Below are 20,481 nucleotides of genomic sequence, written 5' to 3'. Positions count from 1 at the left end.
CGCCCCGTGTCCCGCAGACCACCATCTCCCCCCCGCCCCGTGTCCCGCAGGCGAGCAGAAAGACGCCAGTCCATCAGGCACTCCAACAAGGAGAAGGACAAGGGCCCCACGAAGGCCACCACCACCAAGCTCGTGTACCAGATCTTCGACACGTTCTTTGCCGAGCAGATCGAGAAGGACGACCGGGAGGACAAGGAGAACGCCTTCAAGCGGCGGCGCTGCGGGGTCTGCGAGGTACCCTGGGGCTGGGCGGCCTCGGCCGCCCCGGGCGAGCCTGGAGGCAGGAGGGCACAGGTGATGGCGCGTGGGACACGTGCACGAGTGGGTGTGCCGCCCTGCCAAGGACGCCGCCTGGCCTGAGGCCTTAGAGGCCTCTGCGGTGGGTCGTCTCCTGACCTGTGAGCCCGACGTGCGACCTTGACAGCCACGCAGCGGCTGGGCAGGCTCCAGAGCCTTCTGTGGTGCGCTCCCTGCCCCTTCTTGGCTCGGGTCTCACTCCGCTCGTGTGTCTGGCGTGGGTCGCTTGCAGACTTGGAGGGTTGGTGTCTTACCCTGCTGTGTCGGTTGAGGGGACACGGAGATGACTCACCTGACTGTCGTAACACCCATACCCCCACCCCACCCCACACTTCAACACCAAAACAGACCCCAACCCCTATGTAAAGGTGTGGTGTTGGCACGGAGCCCTCACGCATCTTGCCGTGGACGTGGCTTCCTCTCGCGATGACTGAAGGCCTAGTGTGATGTCGTGGCGGACCATGCCGTCCTCGGCACCTTTGTGTTTGAACCCGTGGCTGGTTGAACCTTGGCGTGTAGCAGGTGCAGTGTGGGAGACGGCTGCGCGGTGTTGGGTGTCGCTGAGCCCAGCTGCTTGGAAGACGGCCGTGATGTGGGGCCGGACCACGGCGGCTGTCCGACTCGAGCGGCAGTGCCACTTGCCCTCTCCTGCCTGGCCTGTCCCGGAGGGGCCTTGTCTCCGGTTCCTTTAAAGGACACGTGCACCTTAAAGCTGGAGTCCAGGACCCTCCGAGGCCAGCATCCTGTGTGGGCACCGGTGCATGTCCCGTCTGGTCCGCTCCCGACCTGATGTTGTGCAGAAGGTGGCCCACGCATGTGAACCTCCACCACCCACTTGGGTGTCCCTGGTGAAGCCCCTGGCTTTGGCCTGGCTCGGCCCCGGCCTTGGCCGCTGTCTGGGGGCACAGCCCGTCCTCGGGAGCTCTGTTCTCCCTCGGTAATCCCGACGTTCAGACCCTCAAGCAGCTGTGTGACGTGTCCCGGTGCTGTTCCAGGTGTGCCAGCAGCCCGAGTGCGGCAAGTGCAAGGCCTGCAAGGACATGGTCAAGTTTGGAGGCAGCGGCCGGAGCAAGCAGGCCTGCCAGGAGCGGAGGTGGGTGGGCCGTCAGAGCGTGCCCGTGCTGTGGGGTGCGCTCGGGTGGGCGGGCCCAGGCACCTGACGGCAGCGGCCCCACAGGTGCCCCAACATGGCCATGAAGGAGGCCGATGACGACGAGGAGGTGGACGATGACATCCCCGAGATCCCGTCGCCCCGGAAGATGCACCAGGGCAAGAAGAAGAAGCAGAACAAGAACTGGATCACTTGGAGCGGAGAGGCTGTCAAGGTGACCCTCGGTGGCCCGGGACCTGCATGGGGACCCTGCGACGTCTGTCGCCAGCCCCCAGGAAACCGCCTTGCCAGTCCTCGGATGAGCCGGCTGTGCAGCCTGGCGTCAGAATGGTCAGCCAAGACAACACGGGCTCCCTGCCACCCACTGCGGAGACCCTGAGGGAGTGCCAGGCTCCTGGTCTCCGCCCTGGCCGCTGCAGGCATTCAGGGAGGACAGTGGTTGGTCTCCCTGCCCCTCGAGGAAATCCTAGAAATCTTTAGGGTGACGCCAGGAGGCAGAGCGTGACCTCTCCAGGGCTTGGGGCTCTGTTGCCCATGGGAAAGGTCTGTGTGGTGTGCCTGGCTCCCCGCTTCACCCCAACCCAGCTATAGCAGAGTTCTCTGTGCCTCTATTTCAAGAGCCCTCCCACCTGCTGGTTAACTCCCCAAAACAAAGCCAGGAGCCCAGCGCTCCATCCAAGCCTCCCATGTGGGGAACGGCCCCCAGCACGTGGGCCGTTCTCTGCTTTCCCAGGCCGTTAGCAGGGAGTCGAGTCGGAAGTGGAGCAGCTGGGACTGGGAGCACCGTCCCATGCCTGTGGCTTAGACAGTGGTGTACCTGCTGGGCCACAGCGCTGGCCCCTCTGCCTCAAGGGGAGAGCACTGGACGCAGCTGGAGAACGGCCTTGTGGGGGTGACGGGCGGGAGAGGAAGTGGGTCTGATTCTGGTGGCAGGCAGGCCCTGGGCAGGAGTTCCGCTAGCGCAGGCTCCTGCCTGATGGTCGGCTTTGCCTTGCAGGTTGAGGGGAAGAAGAGCTATTACCAGAAGGTGTGCCTGGACGCCGAGACCCTGGAAGTGGGCGACTGTGTCTCCGTGATCCCAGACGACTCCTCCAAGCCCCTGTACCTGGCGAGGTTCGGCTCTTTGCCCCCCGGGTGTTGGTCGGGTGGCTTCCTCGTGAGCGAGGTGGGAGCGCCCGCCTGACCTCAGCAGAACTCGGCCCCACGTGCTTCAGTGCTCAGGGGAACAAGAAAGGCATGGAGGCCCGGCTGCCGGCTCCCACGCACCCGGGGAAGGCAGCCCAGGGAGAGGGTCGGGTCCTCGCTGCCTGCCACCCACTGCGGAGACCCTGAGGGAGTGCCAGGCTCCTGGTCTCTGCCCTGGCCGCTGCAGGAATTCAGGGAGGACAGTGGTTGGTCTCCCTGCCCCTCGAGGAAATCCTAGAAATCTTTAAGGTGACGCTGGCGGGAGAACTCGTGAAAATCACGCATGTAAGGGACCTTGACAAAACTGTTGGGAAATGTGGGCAATGACAAGTGATGCCTGTTTCAGAATCCTGTGCACCAAAAAGTTACCTTCAAATTGAGTTCTCACAACTGTTTTTACAGAAATTTATTTTATTAGAAAGGCAGAATTCACAAGAGATAGAAAAGACGAATCTTCCATTTGCTGGTTCACTCCCCAAGTGGCCATAATGGCTAGAGCTGAATCAGTCTGGAGCCAGGAGCCAGGAGCCAGGAGGCCCCCCCCCCCCCGGGTCTCCCACACGGGTGCAGGGTCCCCAGACTTTGGGCCGTCCTCCACTGCTTCCCAGGCCACAGGCCGCAGGGATTAGAACCGGCGCCCACATGGGATTCTGGCGCGTTCAAGGCAGAGGACTAGCCTATTACGCCAAAGCACCAGCCGCTTCCACGACTTGTCACAGTAGCCTGTAAGTGCCCCCTGATGGACGGGGCACATCTGAACTCCGGGTCCGTGTCCTGCCCACAGAATCACATCCTTGTGGGAGGAAGGCAGCAGCGGGCAGATGTTCCACGCGCACTGGTTCTGCGCCGGCAGCGACACGGTGCTCGGGGCCACGTCAGACCCGCTGGAGCTGTTCCTGGTGGACGAGTGTGAAGACATGCAGCTCTCCTACATCCACAGCAAAGTCAAGGTCTTCTACAAGGCCCCCTCGGAGAACTGGGCCATGGAGGTGAGCGCCCCGTCCCAGGCCACCGCTGTTGCTGCCTCCCGCGGGCTCGGCTGACCGTGGCCTCGTCCCCCACTGCACACAGGGAGGCATGGACCCCGAGTCCCTTCAGGCCGGCGAGGACGACGGGAAAACTTATTTCTACCAGCTGTGGTACGACCAGGACTATGCAAGATTTGAATCCCCTCCCCAGACCCAGCCCACGGAGGACAACAAGTACAAGTGAGTGTCCAGGGCCTGTCCAGGCCTGTCCCGGTCACTCGAGCCTTGCAGGGGCACGTGTCTATCAGTGTGGGGGCAGGCCCTCCGTCTGCCTCACGGCAGGCTCCCCGGGGCCCAGGTTCTCCCATGGTCACTGGCAGCCAGGCCCCTGACCCACGTCCGGCCCCGAAGCAGTGCATCGCAGCGGCTGCCTCTCCTCATGCTGGAAGTGGGACGTGGCTGGAACGAGGGCACGCCTAGGCCTTCACTGCTCAGCCTGCTCACGGAAAGTTCAAGAGGGACCTGGCTTGTGCCTCCGGGCGCCGCTCTGCCTTGTTCAGGGGGCTGGGGTCGCCCCCATATTCCCTGCTGTGTCTCGGGGCGTCGGGCCTGACCCCATTCTCGTGTGCCCCTCTCTCCGGGCCAGGACCTGCTGGGAGGAGGCGCGGTGTGCCCGTCCTCTCAGCATCCCGTCCCTGTGCTCAGGTTCTGTGCCAGCTGCGCCCGCCTGGCAGAGATGCGGCAGAAGGAGATCCCTCGGGTGCTGGAGCAGCTCGAGGACCTGGACTCCCGCATCCTGTACAGCTCCGCCACCAAGAACGGCATCCTGTACCGCGTGGGCGACAGCGTGTACCTGCCTCCCGACGCCTTCACCTTCAAGTGAGTACCCGGCGGGCCAGAGCGCTGGGTGAACAGGGTGCCGTGGGCTGGGGCCTCCTGGCGCTGTCGAGCGAGGGGCTGGAAGGAAGGGTGTCGCAGTGCCTGGGCCAGCGCAGCCCGGCTCCTCGGGTGCCCAGAGCTGACGGTTACCCTACATTTCGGTATCGGCCCCACACCTCCAAGGGGCTGCCGGGAGGCATGTAAGTTGTCCTTCCCTCACCCACAGCCGCCCGAGTGCTCAGCCGCCGGCTTGCCGTGGGAGTTGACCCCACAGGAACCCCATCCTCCCCCACAGAAACGGGGGGTTGCTGTGTGCTTGTTGCAGAGGACGATGGGCTGGCAGAGAGCTGGCCTGGTCCATGCCCGGGTCCCTCCTGCTCTGGGCTCAGTGGCCATGGGACCATCACGTGCAGGGCCTGGCAGGAACCTGACCTTGATCTGGCCTCCCTTCCCAAGAGGCCGAGGCCGTCTGACTTGAGCCAGCGGTGGCGTTGGACGTGCAGCCCCGCGTGAGGGTCTCCTGTCTGAGGGTGCCCTCCCCGCCCCCAGCATCAGGTCATCCAGCCCCGTGAAGCGGTCGCGCAAGGAGCAGCTGGACGAGGAGCTGTACCCGGAGCACTACCGCAAGTACTCGGATTACATCAAGGGCAGCAACCTGGACGCGCCCGAGCCCTACCGCATCGGCCGCATCAGGGAGATCTTCTGCACCAAGAAGAGCAACGGCCGGCCCAACGAGGCCGACATCAAGATCCGGCTCAACAAGTTCTACAGGTGGGCCCGGCAGCGCGGCACGCCGTCCACACGCGGGGCACGGCCCCCCCGGGCCCCACAGGCGCCCCTCGGTGGACACGGGACTGACGGGGTGTTCCCTCACCCGGCCCTCTCCCCTCTGCCCCCGCAGGCCCGAGAACACGCACCGATCCACCCCGGCCAGCTACCACGCAGACATCAACCTGCTGTACTGGAGCAACGAGGAGGCCGTGGTGGACTTCAAGGCCGTGCAGGGCCGCTGCACCGTGGAGTACGGGGAGGACCTTCCCGAGTGCCTGCAGGACTACTCGGACGGCGGCCCCGACCGCTTCTACTTCCTGGAGGTGCGAGGGCCAGCAGGGTCAAGCGCAGGAAGCCAGCGGCCACGTTCAAGTTACCTGAGAGCTAAACACTCGAGTCTTTAAAAAGCACCACTCGGTCCTAAGGCAGCTAAAATGTTCAGAACCACTGGGGTGCCTGACTCCCCGGCTCGGTGTGTTGACGAAAGGGGTTTCCGTCTCCCTGGGAGCTGCAGCCAGGGCCCTCGGCCTCTTCCACCCTCGTGTCTCGTTTCGTACCGGCTCGGGCTGTCAGCAGGCTGGGGCTGCACAGCCCGACGGATGCCGAGTTCCTCTGTGAAGATGGCTGTTCTGGGAAGGGTGGAGAGAGGACGAAGCTCTCCCAGTCGCGGGTTCGCATCCCACATGGCTGCAGTGACTGGGCCTGAGCCAGCCCGTACCTTCCGAGTCTCGCATGGGGATAGCAGGGCCCTGCTTAGTCCGTGCTCCGCTGCTTTCCCAGGCCACAGGCAGGGAGCTGGATGGGAAGTGGAGCAGCCAGGACACGAACCAGCGCCCGTGTGGGATGCCGGCGTCGTTGCAGGCGGCAGACACCAAACACTAACAGTTACCACTCGTGTTTCTGGGTGGAACAAGTCCCTGTCCACCAGATGGGATACACGTGTCCCTAGGCCGGGCTTCATTCAGATTCCCAGCGCCCGGCGAGTGGGTGCCTGGCCCAGCCCTGTCCGGGGAGAGGTAGAGCGGCTGTGTCAAACAGGCCTCTGCCCTCTCACCGAGTCGCCTCCTCCCCTTGGCAGGCGTACAACGCCAAGACCAAGAGCTTCGAGGACCCTCCGAACCACGCTCGCAGCCCTGGGGCCAAAGGGAAGGGCAAGGGCAAGGGTGAGTATGTGCGTGCACCCCGGAACCCCATCCTCGACTGTCCCGTGACCTGGGTGGCCCTCGTGCAGAGTGGGGGCCCCGACCCCCCCTTAATCCCCACGTCTCCCCAGGAAGGAGCAAGTCCTCTCCAGCCAGCGAGCCAAGCAAGCCGGAGCTGGACATCAGGCTGCCGAAGCTGCGGACCCTGGATGTGTTCTCGGGCTGCGGGGGGCTGTCGGAGGGGTTCCACCAGGCAGGTGAGCAGCTGGGTGGTTGTGCGGCACCCCCCTCAACCCCGGGGCGAGCCGGGTGCAAGGCTCAGTGCACGCCCACCTCTTGGCCCTCCCCCCAGGCATCTCCGAGACGATGTGGGCCGTTGAGATGTGGGAGCCGGCGGCCCAGGCGTTCCGCCTCAACAACCCGGAGTCCACCGTGTTCACGGAGGACTGCAACGTGCTGCTCAAGCTGGTCATGGCTGGCGAGAAGACCAACTCGCTGGGCCAGAGGCTGCCGCAGAAGGGCGACGTGGAGATGCTGTGCGGCGGGCCGCCGTGCCAGGGCTTCAGCGGCATGAACCGCTTCAACTCGCGCACCTACTCCAAGTTCAAGAATTCGCTGGTGGTCTCCTTCCTCAGGTAGACGGGCGGGCCGGGAGCACACCCCCGACAGTCCCAGCGGCCCTGGAGCGGGTGGGAGTGACGGCCCCTGCGCCCCGTCTCCCCTCGCAGCTACTGTGACTACTACCGGCCCCGCTACTTCCTGCTGGAGAACGTACGGAACTTCGTGTCCTTCAAACGCTCCATGGTCCTCAAGCTCACCTTGCGCTGCCTGGTCCGCATGGGCTACCAGTGCACCTTCGGCGTGCTGCAGGTGCGTGGCTGGCGGGCAGGGCACGGGAGGCCAGCGCCCTGGCTGAGCTGGCAGTGCCTGGGGGAGGGGGTGTGCTCACGCCCCCCTGGAGCCTGCAGGGGGCTCAGCGGCCACAGGGACCCCCACCCCAGGAGTTAGCCTGCTCGGTGAGTTAGGGACCCGCCCAGACGCACCGGGCTGACCGTGTGTCCGGCTCGCAGGCTGGCCAGTACGGCGTGGCGCAGACCCGGAGGCGGGCCATCATCCTGGCCGCGGCGCCCGGCGAGAAGCTGCCCCTCTTCCCGGAGCCTCTGCACGTGTTCGCGCCCCGGGCCTGCCAGCTGAGCGTCGTGGTGGACGACAAGAAGTTCGTCAGCAACATCACCAGGTGCGAGGCCCCCGGGGGAGTTGGGTGTCGGAGGCTCAGGGATCCCAGTGCCCCGAGGTCCAGGGCATCCAGGTGGCCCCCCGGGGGCCAGGAGCCCCATCTGGGTCTCCCACGTGGTCGCAGGGGCCCCAGCCCTCTAGCCGTCTTGTGCCTTACCAGCTGCATTAGCCGGGAGCTGGAGTGCCTGGCATGGTGGCGTTGCAGGTGGTGACCGGACTTGTAATGCCACATCCCTGGTGTGAGTGAGCGTTGGCAGGGCTGTGGGGGCCGAGGCTGACAGCCTGCTCCCCTCGGCCTGCTGCAGGTTGAGCTCCGGCCCCTTCCGCACCATCACGGTACGGGACACTATGTCTGATCTCCCGGAGATCCGCAACGGGGCCTCGGCGCCCGAGATCTCCTACAATGGCGAGCCACAGTCCTGGTTCCAGCGGCAGCTCCGGGGCACACAGTACCAACCCATTCTCCGAGACCACATCTGCAAGGTAGTGCCCCCCCAGCACCCTCGGCAGGGCTGAGTCCTCCCACGCCGGCACGTCCCTGCTGCTCCACCGCCCGTGGCATCCCAGTGCTGTGGGCGGGGCTCGCCTTGGGGTGTGAGCTGGGGGTCACACGGCAGGTGACGGCAAGGCCTGCCGCTCCCTCCCAGGACATGAGCGCCCTGGTGGCCGCCCGGATGCGGTACGTCCCCCTGGCACCTGGCTCCGACTGGCGTGACCTGCCCAACATCGAGGTGCAGCTGGCCGACGGCACACTGGCCAAGAAACTGCGCTACACGCACCACGACCCCAAGAACGGCCGCAGCAGCACGGGCGCCCTCCGCGGCGTGTGCTCCTGCGCGGAAGGTGGGGCCCGCGGCGGGAGGGCAGGGCGCCAGGCCCCTCGCTCTGCCCGCCCGCCCCGTGACTGCAGCCCCGCCGCTGGCTTCTCTTGCAGCTGGCAAGGCCTGCGACCCCATGGCCCGGCAGTTCAACACGCTCATCCCCTGGTGTCTGCCCCACACCGGGAACCGGCACAACCACTGGGCCGGCCTGTACGGGCGGCTCGAGTGGGACGGCTTCTTCAGCACCACCGTCACCAACCCCGAGCCCATGGGCAAGCAGGTGGGTCGGCGTCGGGGTGGGGCCCGGGCCCCTCGGCCCATGGCCAGCGCCTGACCCACCGTGCTCCTGGCTCCGTTCCCGCAGGGCCGCGTGCTGCACCCGGAGCAGCACCGCGTGGTCAGCGTGCGGGAGTGCGCCCGCTCCCAGGGCTTCCCGGACACCTACCGGCTCTTCGGCAACATCCTGGACAAGCACCGGCAGGTGGGGAATGCCGTGCCGCCCCCTCTGGCCAAAGCCATCGGCCTGGAGATCAAACAGTGTCTGTTGGCCAAGGCTCGGGAGAGCGCCTCAGGTACCCGGGCCGGGCAAGTGGGAGTGGGGGTGCACAGCCGGCCACGGGCCCGGGTGACCGCCCCTCGTGTCTCCCTGCAGCCAAAATCAAGGAGGAGGAACAGAGAGTCCTGGACTAGTCTGGCTGCCCGTCCCTGGGAACCTGCGGCACCCGCCGCCGTCCTGCGTCTCGGGTGGAGCCTGCTGGCTCAGACGAGCACCGCTCAGACATGCCGTCCGCGACCACGGCCGGCCTGAGCGCGCGTGGGACTCGCTGACCGGCTGGCGGCTTCACGGTGGCCCCTGTGTGGTCTCCTGTATGCGCTCTGGGTTCTTAAAGGTTTTTATATGCATATCAAATTGCCACCACTTGGGTGGGAATGAAGACTTTATGTAGTTTTTGTATGTTGTAATATTTCAAATAAATCTCTCCCTTAAATCGCTCTGGGGGTCAGCTCGTGACTGAGGCGAATGGGGGAGCACAGGTGACACGATGCGTCTTGGGGGTGTCGGCTCCTCCTGGGTTCTGGGCAGCGAGAGTCGAGCTGGCACTGTGTGCCTATCAGTGAAAGGGTGCCAAAGGGCAGGAAGTGATGCTGGTGACACAGCAGCCACTTTGTGACCCCAAGGACGTCTGGGGCCATTGCACTGGGTCTTGGGGTAAGGGGGCCGGGGTCGCCGCAGAGCTGGGCGTCCTCCGCTGTAGTTCCAGCTCAGTCTGTACTGTTGGGTCCTGAACCTAACAGACTTCTGCCAGCAAATGGGATGCAGATGGAAGGGTTTGGGTCGTTTCACAAGAACTTCAGAAACGAAGCAGCGGGCCTGGTGTGGTGGCCTAGCGGCTAAAGCCCTTATCTTGAATGCACCTGGATCCCATATGGGCGCCGGTTCTAGTCCCGGCGGCTCCATTTCCCATCCAGCTCCCTGCCTGTGGCCTGGGAAAGCAGTGGAGGACGGCCCAAAGCCTTGGGACCCTGCACCCGCGTGGGAGACCCAGGAGAGGCTCCTGGCTTTGGATCTGCTCAACTGTTGCAGCCACGAGGGAGTGAACCAGTAGATGGAAGATCTGTCTCCTTCAAAATGACTTGAAAGGCAGAGTGTCAGAAAGTGCTGATCCACCACTGGCTCACTCCCCAGGGGACCCAAGAGGCAGATGTGGACCGGGCCAAAGCCAGGGGCTCCATCCAATCTCCCCATGGGGGCAGGGCCCGAGCACTGGGCCCTCCTCGGCCGCTTCCCCAGGGTCCCCTGTGGGTGCAGGGGCCCTCCTCAGCCGCTTCCCCAGGGTCCCCCGAGGGTGCAGGGGCCCTCCTCGGCTGCTCTCCCAGGCCCAGTAGCAGGGTGCTGGATTGGAAGTGGAGCAGCTTACCCAGTGTGAGACCTGGAAGTTCCTGGCTGCTGAAATTGCCCTCACCTGACCCTGGCTGTCCTGGCCATTTGGGAAGTAAACCAGCAGATTGAAAACCACTCTAACTCCGCCTTTCAAATACATACTTGAATCTGAGGAACTTTACTCCCACAGCCCACAGGAGTAACAGCAGCCTAGTGGCCTAGCAGTGCCCTACTGGGTCTAAAATGGCCTCGAAGATCTGTGTGCCCCCCATCCAGATGGCCCTCTGGCCAACCAGCTGCTGGGGCGGAGTGGTGCAGGCATGGGGCAGGAACCCTGACAGGCTGCTCACTACCGCACCAGCTCCACTCACCCCTTGGGCGAAAAGCAGTTACTGCAACGCGGAATCACAGTCAACGTAATGACACTTAATTTCCCCTTCATAAAAGAAATTATGTTGTCAGGAATAAGATTTTATCTGGGTTGCCCAATAGAGCGAAAAATACCTCTGCCCCAACGAGCCAGTTTTCTTGTCCCCTCTGGGGTCATCTGGCTCCTACTCAGATGCTGTGTTTGTGAGAGAGAAGGGGTTGTTGGCACACTGCTTTATGATACCAACTGCTAGACTGGCAGACTGGTATAGTAGGTAAAGCTGGCATCCCATGTGCACTGTGGTTCGAGTCCCAGCTGCCCCACTTCCCACCCAGCTCCCTGCTGTGGCCTGGGAAAGCAGTGGAGGACGGCCCACAGCCTTGGGACCTGCACCCACGTGGGAGACCCGGAAGAGGCCTCTGGCCTCAGATTGGCTCAGCTCTGGCTCTTGTGGCCACTTGGGGAGTGAACCAGCAGACAGAAGATCTTCCTCTTTCTCCTCTCTGTATATCTGACTTTGCAATCAAAATAGATAAATCTTTGAAAAGATTAGAGTAATTCCTGGCACACAGTGCATTAATTCATATTTTGCATTTTTTAATTTGATAAGTAGATGTTCCATCTGACAGCTTACTATTCCTAAATACCCATAGTAGCTGGAGCTAGGCCAGGCAGCACCCAGTCAGGGTGCCTGCAGGGGCGTCTCCCCTTTAGCCAGCACCCAGCCGGGGTGCCTGCAGGGGCGTCTCCCCAGCACCCAGCCAGGCACCTGCAGCTCCCCAGGGCGCCGGGAGCCCGAGGGGCGCTCCCTCCGTCCCGCAGGGGGCGCTGTGAGCACAGAGGCCGGGCCGCTCTGGGCGGCGAGGCGGCCACAGCGGAAGTCTCGCAGCCCCCGACTTCCGCCCTCCTGCCGAGCTCGGGGCTGCGTGGAGGAGACGGCGATGCCGACCGGGGACTTTGAGTGAGTCCGGGGGCGGTGTGGGGGCGGCGTGGGGCGCCCCGGCGGCCCCGCTGACCGCTGCCCTGTCTCCCCGCAGCTCCAAGCCCAGCTGGGCCGACCAGGTGGAGGAGGAGGGCGAGGACGGTGAGTGCGGCCGGACTTGGGGCGTCTGGGGTGTGGAAGTGTCCCGGCTGCGGTGAGGGGGCGCGGGGCCTGGGGCCCCTTCCCGCCGGGGGACCCACCTTCCTTCCGGGGGACCTCCATCCGAATGGGGGGCCCTGGGGGCACGGCTTCCCCCCCTGGGGACCACCCTTCCTGTTCCGTGTCCCCCATACACCTGCGGAGTCCCGCCCATATGTCTGTGGGTCCCCCTTCCTCCCTCTGTGTCCCCCATATGTCTGTGGGTCCCCCTTCCTCCCTCTGTGTCCCCCATATGTCTGTGGGTCCCCCTTTCCTACCTCTGTATCCCCCCATATGTCTGTGCGTCCCCCTTCCTCCCTCTGTGTCCCCCATATGTCTGTGGGTCCCCCTTCCTCCCTCTGTGTCTCCCATATGTCTGTGGGTCCCCCTGTATCCCCCCCATATGTCTGTGGGTCCCCCTTTCCTACCTCTGTATCCCCCCATATGTCTGTGCGTCCCCCTTCCTCCCTCTGTGTCCCCCATATGTCTGTGGGTTCCCCCATATCCCCCTATGTCTCCCATATGTCTGTGGGTCCCCCCTTCCTACCTCTGTCCTCCATATGTCTGGGCTCCCCCTCCCTCTGTGTCCCCCCATATGTCTGTGGGTCCCCCCTCCGTGTCCATCACGTTTGTGGGTTCCCCCTTCCTCCGTGTCCCCACATATGTCTGTGGTTCCCCCTTCCTCTGTGTCCCCACGTGTCTGTGGGTTCCCCCTTCCTCCCTCTGTGTCCCCACATTTGTCTGTGGGTCCCCCCATATCCCACCATGTCTGTGGGTCCCCCCTTCCTCCTCCTGTGCCCCCCATACGCCTGTGGGGTCCCCCTTCCTCCACCTGTGTGCCGGGCCTTGAGGGGTCCCGACTCCCCACCCTCTCCCCTGCAGACAAATGTGTCACCAGCGAGCTGCTCAAGGGCATCCCCCTGGCGACCGGGGACAGCAGCCCGGAGCCGGAGCTGGTGCCGGGGGGTGAGTGCCTGCGCCCCTCCCTCCCTGTGCCCCCTGCCCCGTGTCCTGGGGCTCAGCGCCCTCATGGTCCCCCCACTTCCTCCCAGCCCCACTGCCGCCCCCCAAGGAAGTCATCAATGGCAACATCAAGACGGTGACAGAGTACAGGATTGACGAGGATGGCAGCAAGTTCAAGGTGGGGAGGGGAGGGGAGGGCAACCCCCACGGGGAGCTGCAGGGGTGGGGTGCGGAGGGGAAGGGGTGAGGAGGGCATTCTCCGCGGAGCTGCAGGGGCGGGGCGGGGTGGGGAGGGCCCACCGACTGCCCCTCCTGTCCACAGATTGTCCGCACCTTCAGGATTGAGACGCGGAAGGCCTCCAAGGCCGTTGCGAGGAGAAAGGTGAGGTGCCCCCTTGGGGTGGGGGCGTTGGTGCAACTTGCTGCACCAACTTGGTTGGCTCTGTGAAGTCCTGGGGGCCGGGGTGAGGTGGGGTAGGGTTAGCAGTTATTCCTTTTCCGTACCCCCAAACTGCCCCTGACAGGAAAGAGCCAAGGGGCCTCTCTCGAGGGGGTCCTGGCAACTCTCCCTGCCCCGTCAGTAGCTCACCCACAGCCCGCCTCCTATGGGATGGGTCACCCCCGGGGTTAGTGGGGACACAGGTGCAGCTGCGGGGGCTTCTGGCTCTCTCTGGGCGCCTGCCCACTCGCCCACCCCTGGCTCACATCTCTTGACCGCCTTGGGCGCTGGCATGGTGCTTCGGCTAACCTGGGCTCACAGAGCAGGGCCTGCCGCCCCCTGCCATGCTGCGGGCGCTGTCGCCTGTCCTTGCCTGACCTGGGCCGTGCCCACTCTGTGCCTGTGGCCAGAACTGGAAGAAATTTGGGAACTCAGAGTTTGACCCGCCAGGGCCCAACGTGGCCACCACCACGGTCAGCGACGACGTGTCCATGACTTTCATCACCAGCAAGGAGGTGCGTGTGGGGGACAGGGTGTTGCTGAGGCCCGGGGCTGTTGGGGGACAGGGTGGAGCTGAGGCTCGGGGCTGTGGGGAGGGGTGGTTCTGGGGGCTGGGGCGTGTCCTCTGAGCGCCCCCCCCCCCTGCACACACGCCCTCCCCTGTCCCTGGGGGTCCCCTTGAGCACCCCCACACCCACGCCCTCCCGTCCGCAGGACCTGAACTGCCAGGAGGAGGAGGACCCCATGAGCAAGCTCAAGGGCCAGAAGATTGTGTCCTGTCGCATCTGCAAGGGCGACCACTGGACCACACGCTGCCCCTACAAGGACACGCTGGGGCCCATGCAGAAGGAGCTGGCCGAGCAGCTGGGCCTGTCCACCGGCGAGAAGGAGAAGCTGCCTGGAGGTGGGGGCCAGCGACTTCATGGCTGTGGGGTTCACACGGACTATGCACCCCAAGTCCTTGAGCAGGGTTTGCTGGTAGCATGTTGGCTCTGGGTGGCCCTCTGGTCCCGTGTGGGGACCCTGGGGCATGAGGCGCTGGCCTGGCCTGACACGCTGCTGCTGCTTGGTCTGCAGAGCTGGAGCCCGTGCAGGCCGCCCAGAACAAGACTGGCAAGTACGTGCCGCCAAGCCTGCGGGACGGCGCCAGCCGCCGGGGCGAATCCATGCAGCCCAACCGCAGAGGTGAGGGGGCCGGGCAGGGCTGGGCCGGGCCCCTGGGCGTGGGCGGGCACTCCTGGGCCCCTGACCCTGAACACCTGCCACACAGCCGATGACAACGCCACCATCCGTGTCACCAACCTGTCGGAGGACACGCGAGAGACTGACCTGCAGGAGCTCTTCCGTCCCTTCGGCTCCATCTCCCGCATCTACCTGGCCAAGGACAAGACCACCGGCCAGTCCAAGGTGGGCGGGCGGCCCTGGGGGACGGGGTGTGGGGTGTGGGGTGTGGGGGCGCTGTGGCCCTGACTTGCCTCTGTCTCCAGGGCTTCGCCTTCATCAGCTTCCACCGCCGTGAAGACGCTGCCCGCGCCATTGCTGGGGTGTCAGGCTTCGGCTACGACCACCTCATCCTCAACGTCGAGTGGGCCAAGTACGTCGCCCCCTGCCCGGCCCCAAGCCCCTCGCCCCCTGCCAGGCACGCATTCTGGGAATCAGCTCTTTATTGGGCAGTTTGCACACCTCTGGGGGAGACATGTCAGGATCCAGAGACCCACAACCTCATGTCACCCCTCCTCTCCCCAGGCCATCCACCAACTGAGCTGCTTGCTGCCGCGCCTCTGCTGGGACGCTGTGCGACATGCTGCCGTGGGGCGGGGTCTCTGAAGGCAGTAAAAACCTTGAAGCGGCTGGCGTGGACTGTTGTGTCACTGCGGCTGTGAGCTTTCTGCGTGGGCGGTCAGGCACTGCTCCGGGGGTTTGGGAGTGGCCACAGGCTCCAGGGCCATACCTGGGCCGGAGCGCTGGCCCTGGGCGGGTCTGGGGTGGCATGGGCAGCGGCAGCAGCCCAGGCTCGGGGCCACGGCCATATAGAGCAGAGGGTGGATGCACACGGCCAGCGGCGTGAGCACACGCATCACCTGGAAGGCCAGGTAGGGCCCCAGCTCCAGGGCCTGCACGGCCTGCTCCACGCTGGTGAAGTGCGGGCAGCGGGCCAGCCAGCGCCGCCGGGCGTCCACGTTGAGCACCTGAGTGATGTGGTAGGGCACATAGGAGCCGGCGTACAGGGCCACCCCGCCGGCCACCAGCGCCACCACCCGCAGCTTCTCAGGCGCGGTCATGCTGGGGCTGCGCAGCACGTCCCGGCCCAGGGCCCCATAGGCCAGCAGCGTGAGCAGCAGGGGCAGACCGCCGCCCAGGATGGCCAGCACCAGGCTGTAGACCCTGTAGGCCCCCAGCCGCTCGTCTGGAGCCGTGCCCAGGCACTTGGTGCAGGCCTCAGGAGCTGTCCCCTGTCTTGGTAAATGGCTGTCCTGGCTCTCCAGGCGGGAGAAGCTGAGTGTAGGCGCGGCCAGCAGGATGGCCAGGGCCCAGCCGGCCGCGCTCGCGGCCCAGGCGTGCTTGGGCCGCACGTGGCTGCGGGTGTAGAACGGGTGCACGACGCCCAGGTAGCGGGTGAGGCTGATGCAGGTGACAAAGATGACGCTGCCCAGCAGGTTGCAGGTGAAGAGAAAGCGCTCCAGCAGACACGCCGCGGCCCCATAGCGCCAGTGTTTGGGCGGGTACAGGTAGGCGGCCATCGGGGGCAGCGTCAGGGCATAGAGCAGGTCGCTGATGGCCAGCTGGGCCGAGAAGACCACGGCTGGGCTCCAGGGCCTCGGCTCCCGGGTGCTGAAGCGGTACAGGGCCAGACTGTTGCCAGCCATGGCCACCAGGAAGGTGGCCACCAGCAGGGGCCACAGGAAGTCCTCCTGGAACGCACTGAGCTTGAGGGCAGCCGGGGTGGAGAAGTTGGTCGGGCAGGGCCTGCCACCTGCAGGCAGAGGACCACCAGCTGGAACCCAGGACTTCCCCAGCACACCTGACCTCAGCCCTGCCAGTCACGTGGCCTGCAGTGGCAATGCTGCCTTCCTGGCAGGGACCTCAAGCGTGGGGGTGGGGGTGTGCCCCAATTCTCCCCAAGTGTGGGAGAGCGCTCCCCAAATTTGACCTGGCAGCAGGGAGGGGCACGGCCCACATGGGCCTCTCCCCTGCACACAAGGCCCAGCCCAATCCCTGGGCGTGGAGAGCAGGTGCCCTGCTGCCTGAACCCTCCTCCCAGCACTGGCTTCCCCCTGGCTCCCTGAGCAAGTGGGGGCTGGCCCCCTGCCCACAGGGTGCAGCCCCTGCCCGCCCAGCTCCTCACCTGAGCTGCCCGCCATGCCGCACAGCCTGCAGCCCTCCAGCCCCTCCTGAGCCAGCAGAGCGGGTCAGACTGACTTCCTTCCGCATCGCCCCCGCCTGCCCGGCGCACCCTCCCCCAGGGGAGGTGCCAGCCACAGGCCGGCCCTAACCCTCCCCACGCTGTGACCAGGAGACTGACACAGGGCAGGCCAGTTTAAGCCCTTTATTGGGGTGGGGAGCAGCTCCTTTATGAAAGGAAACCGAGGGCCGCGTGGGTGGCTTCTCGGGCCCCAATCTGGGGCATCCTGGGCACCTCGCAATCAGGGGCCTCACTTGGGGGGCCTGGCTCGGCCTCGCCCACGCTCCCGAGCAGCCCTGCCGGGCCCCTGCTTGGCACGGGCGCCCTGTGGACGACCCCAGGGTCTCGCGGGCCTGCGGTCAGCACCCGGACGGCCTCGGTCTGACTTGGGCTCTTTCTTCAGCTTCTGCTTTTTGCCAGGAGGCCCTGGGGGGCGCCGCCGCCTGGCAGCACCGGGGAACATGTCTGTGGAGGCGAGCAGAGGGGTCAGGATGCCAGCCCACCCGCTCCACCCGCCTGGCTGCCCTCCAGGGCTGGCCACTCACCCTCGTCAGGCTCCTCGCCCACAGCCTGGCGGAAATACTCAGCTTCGTCCTCCTCTTCCTCATGCTGCGCGGCGCCCTGCTCGGCCTCGGGCGCCCCTGGGTCCTCGGCGTCACTGTCCCCGTCAGCGCGGGCCCTCTTCATGCCCTTCAGGCTCTTCTTCCTGGGGTGGCAGGCAGCTCAGCAGGGCTGCAGGGTGGGCAGCCCGCCGGGTCCCCCCAACCCCACACACCTGTGTGCCTCGCGCTGTTCCCGCTTGCGCTGCACGTTCTGGGCCTGCTGGGCCTGCCGCTGGGCCTTGAGCTGCAGCCGCTGCTCCTTGGCCGCCAGGATGGCCTGCAGCTCCTCCTCGCTCTTGTGCACTGGGAGGGGACGCTGCTGGCTGAGACCCGGCCCGCTCGGCCCATGCAGCGGCCCACCCTGGCCCCCAGCCATGGCCCACCCCGGCCTCACCGAAGCTGTGGAACAGCACGTTGCCCTCGCCCACACCCTCCTGGATCTTGATGAGCCGCAGCGTCATCCGGGGGCCGATCTGGGGGGTGAGGAGGGCGTCAGGCGTGCCCCCCGGGGCTGGGTGCTGCCGAGACGCCCCCCTCCAGGCGCACCTCAGTGAGCCGCACGGCGCTCTGCTGGGCCCGCATGTTGCCGCGCCCCGCCACGGCCTGCGGCAGCTCTGTAACGTTGTGCTCCCCGTCCGGCTCGGCCTCACTCTCGGACAGCCCTGCACCCCTGTGGGGGACAGTGGGGCTCAGCGGGACTCGGCGGGGGCTCCCAGGCCTCGGGCCCCCACCCGGAGCCCCGCTCACGTGGCCAGCAGCTCGCTGATGTCCTGCAGGCGGCTCATGTTGGGGAACTTCTCCTGCAGCAGCTTCTTCATACCGCGGCTGGCGCCCACAGGGACCACCTTGATGCTGCTGCGGGGGGCACAGGGCCGGGTGGCGTGAGGGGCACCGGGGACCCGGCCCGCCGGGCCCCTCCCAGGAGTGCGTCAGGGCGTTTACTTTGAGACCAGGAGTCACAGACATCAGCCTCCAGCTCAGAGCTCTCATCACCCGCACTGGGGCGCCCCCGACCTGCCCACCACCCTGGGCCACTCACTAATGGCGGAAGTCCAGCTCCTGGGAGTCGGCATTGTAACTGATGAGAAGGCACCGTTTGATGGTGTTCAGATTGACCTGCCAGAAGGGGCGTGGGGGCCGTGAGCTGGCCCACTGCCCTGTCCCTGCCCACCCAATAAACACCCCGAGATACCGCGTCCCTCCTGCGTCGTAACTGTACAACCCAGATGAGGCCCTTGGCTTGGCTGAGGCAGGGCCGCGAGAAGAGCTTGACGGCCCCCACTCGTGCCCTGCCGAGGCCGTCCCGGGTGCCTGCCCCCTCCGTGGAGACACCTCAACGCCAGGGCCGCTGGGGGCCTGGAGGAGCCAGCAGACGCCGTCCGCGGCAGCCCGTCTCCCCGCAGAGCCCCACCTTGTGCACGTTGATGGAGGGGAAGAGGTTCTGGAACATGCTGGCCATGAGCTTCACGTGCATGCCGTGCGGGCCGAAACTGTTGAGCACCAGCAGGGGCGGGTGTGTGAACTGCTGCTCATGCATGCGGTGCCGGCGCAGGGAGGAGACCACGTCCCGCACCAGCGTGTACTGCGGGGTGGGGGCGGGACAGTGAGCGGTCACCGCGGGCCCCCGCCGGCCCACAGCCCTCGCCTGTCCGCCCACCCGCCCGTCCGCTCACCTTGTTGACCTGGAAGGTCAAGGTGGGGCCTCCCGGGAGACGCATCAGCTTCTGCAGGGGGGAAAGCCAGCGAGTGAGGGTGGTGGGGCGAGGGCCGGAACGGGGGTGGGGGTCCCCGTCCTCTCTTCAGAGCGTTTACTTTGAAGCCAGATCACAGCAGTTCAGGGCGAAGGGGGTCATCATGAGAGACAGACGGGGGACGAAGACGGGGTCCGCCGGAGCCCCCACTCACCAAGTACACGGCCGTCTCCGTCTTGCTCAGGATCAGGAAGTGCGTGACACCCAGCGGCCCTGCCACGGCCACGCAGTCCTTAAGGGAGTTCTTCTTTCGAACCTGGGGGTGGATCAGAGGCTCACGGCGCTGGCTCCCCAAAACGGGGTCGCTCTGCCCCACTGTCACCCCGCTTCCAGCGCCGTGTGCCTCACTGTACCCGTCCACGTACCCCGCTTCCAGCGCCGTGTACCCCACCATGCACCGTCACCCCGCTTCCAGCGCCCTGCGCCCACCGTGCCCCCTGCGCCCACCCACCTGCAGGCGCGACGCGGTGAGCGGCTCCATGGCCCTTCGCACGTCCAGGCTCAGCTGCCGGACACTGCGGCCCGCGCGGCCACGCGCGAACACGAACGAGTGCGGCTGCGCCGCGTAGGCCTCGAGGTTGCGGAGCCGCGCCTGGGCGCGCGCGCGCTTCTGGTGCCGAGACTGCGGGGGGACGGGGGCGGTGAGGGTCCGGCGCGAGCACCCCGAGATCCCGGACCCCGACCCCGCGCACCCCGGGATCCCGGACCCCGACCCCGCGCACCCCGGAATCCCGACCCCGTGCACCCCGGGACCGACCCCGCGCACCCCAGGACCCCGACCCCGCGCACCCCGGAATCCCGACCCCGACCCCGCGCACCCCGGAATCCCGACCCCGTGCACCCCGGGACCGACCCCGCGCACCCCAGGACCCCGATCCCGTGCACCCCGGCCCACGCCCCCGCGATCCCCCGGGGTCCCACACGTTACCCGCCCCGATTGCCCCATGGCGCCCGCCGCTCCACGAGGCCGCCTCGGCCCGCCTTTTCCGCTCGGCGCCTGCCTCGGCGTCCACTTCCGTCGCGGAGCCTTGACGTCACGGAGGCGCTGGAGACGCCACGTGCCAGTTCTTACGGAAACAGGGGCGGGGCCTGCGGCCAAGCTGGGGCTTCTGGAGACGAGGGTTCGAATCTTACTCCGCGCGTGTCTGCCAGCTGTGCCATTTTAGTAGCTACTTTCCGTTCCTCAGTCCTCAAGGATCTCAAAGCGACGATGACGTCCCCTCCGCTGAGGAGACGTGTTTGGCACACACACGGGGGAGCAGCCCGTGGCGAGACGGAGGGCACGGGCGGGGAATTTACGCACAGTCGTCCCGCACCACCCCCAACCCCATTCCCAGCCCCCCGGAGCCCCCCGGAGCCCCTCGCTGCGGATGGCCTGAGAGATGGAAACTGCACGTCACCCTATGGAAACAGGGCCAGGAGACGCTTGGCCCATACACTCCTCTGCCTGTTGGCTGCAAGCCCCTGCCTTGCCTCAGGCCTCTGGCTGCTTCTCCAGACCTTGCTGTGGGGGGCAGGGAGGGGACACCCCTCTTCTCAGC

General features: G+C 66.0%; 3 protein-coding genes and 1 non-coding gene across 9 annotated transcripts in view; 2 read left to right on the top strand and 2 right to left on the bottom strand.

Annotated features, from left to right (window-relative positions):
• DNMT1 (DNA methyltransferase 1) overlaps nt 1–9,387 on the top strand; it is a 29,082-nt gene extending 19,695 nt beyond the window's left edge. For all 4 annotated transcript variants that reach the window (XM_040986264.1, XM_040986263.1, XM_040986265.1 and 1 more), the window contains 19 exons: nt 51–234; nt 1,293–1,390; nt 1,475–1,622; nt 2,406–2,521; nt 3,378–3,582; nt 3,665–3,801; nt 4,267–4,440; nt 4,990–5,211; nt 5,342–5,534; nt 6,290–6,374; nt 6,485–6,610; nt 6,706–6,988; nt 7,082–7,223; nt 7,424–7,590; nt 7,895–8,072; nt 8,237–8,432; nt 8,524–8,690; nt 8,775–8,982; nt 9,063–9,387. In XM_040986264.1, the coding sequence (XP_040842198.1) occupies nt 51–234; nt 1,293–1,390; nt 1,475–1,622; nt 2,406–2,521; nt 3,378–3,582; nt 3,665–3,801; nt 4,267–4,440; nt 4,990–5,211; nt 5,342–5,534; nt 6,290–6,374; nt 6,485–6,610; nt 6,706–6,988; nt 7,082–7,223; nt 7,424–7,590; nt 7,895–8,072; nt 8,237–8,432; nt 8,524–8,690; nt 8,775–8,982; nt 9,063–9,100 (3,067 nt within the window). In that variant the 3' untranslated portion in view covers nt 9,101–9,387. The remainder of the gene's footprint in view (nt 1–50; nt 235–1,292; nt 1,391–1,474; nt 1,623–2,405; nt 2,522–3,377; nt 3,583–3,664; nt 3,802–4,266; nt 4,441–4,989; nt 5,212–5,341; nt 5,535–6,289; nt 6,375–6,484; nt 6,611–6,705; nt 6,989–7,081; nt 7,224–7,423; nt 7,591–7,894; nt 8,073–8,236; nt 8,433–8,523; nt 8,691–8,774; nt 8,983–9,062) is intronic.
• Nucleotides 9,388–11,556: 2,169 nt separating this feature from the next.
• On the top strand, nt 11,557–15,035 carry EIF3G (eukaryotic translation initiation factor 3 subunit G). The gene is made up of 11 exons (XM_040986262.1): nt 11,557–11,623; nt 11,700–11,746; nt 12,665–12,748; nt 12,835–12,923; nt 13,068–13,127; nt 13,595–13,699; nt 13,899–14,088; nt 14,262–14,369; nt 14,455–14,591; nt 14,672–14,778; nt 14,931–15,035. The coding sequence occupies exons 1-11, from the start codon at nt 11,604–11,606 to the stop codon at nt 14,944–14,946; spliced, it is 963 nt and encodes a 320-aa protein (XP_040842196.1). The 5' UTR covers nt 11,557–11,603; the 3' UTR covers nt 14,947–15,035.
• LOC121160455 (suppressor of SWI4 1 homolog) lies at nt 14,960–19,907 on the bottom strand. 3 transcript variants are annotated; one of them, XM_040986258.1, is made up of 13 exons: nt 19,869–19,907; nt 19,392–19,562; nt 19,095–19,196; nt 18,863–18,913; nt 18,601–18,771; nt 18,229–18,305; nt 17,937–18,044; nt 17,736–17,859; nt 17,584–17,662; nt 17,363–17,492; nt 17,133–17,293; nt 16,963–17,052; nt 14,960–16,158 (listed from the first exon to the last, which is right to left on the bottom strand). In XM_040986258.1, exons 1-13 carry the CDS (start codon nt 19,884–19,886, stop codon nt 15,053–15,055), a joined length of 2,388 nt encoding a protein of 795 aa, XP_040842192.1. In that variant the 5' UTR covers nt 19,887–19,907; the 3' UTR covers nt 14,960–15,052. The 3 variants fall into 3 exon arrangements, with proteins under 3 accessions (XP_040842192.1, XP_040842193.1, XP_040842194.1); XM_040986259.1 differs by having other exon boundaries at nt 15,840–16,158; nt 16,904–17,052; XM_040986260.1 differs by lacking the exon at nt 14,960–16,158 and having other exon boundaries at nt 16,719–17,052; nt 17,937–18,041.
• Nucleotides 18,974–19,057, bottom strand: LOC121160512. The gene has a single exon (XR_005884553.1). It is a non-coding gene; the product is annotated as a small nucleolar RNA SNORD105 (small nucleolar RNA).
• Nucleotides 19,908–20,481: the final 574 nt, after the last annotated feature.

Source organism: Ochotona curzoniae, unplaced genomic scaffold (genome assembly GCF_017591425.1).
Source record: "Ochotona curzoniae isolate NIBS_2020 unplaced genomic scaffold, NIBS_Ocur_1.0 contig_4502, whole genome shotgun sequence".
NCBI classification, from domain to species: domain Eukaryota; kingdom Metazoa; phylum Chordata; class Mammalia; order Lagomorpha; family Ochotonidae; genus Ochotona; species Ochotona curzoniae.
Note: the sequence above shows the minus strand (reverse complement) of the source record. Positions and strands in the feature narration are given on the sequence as shown.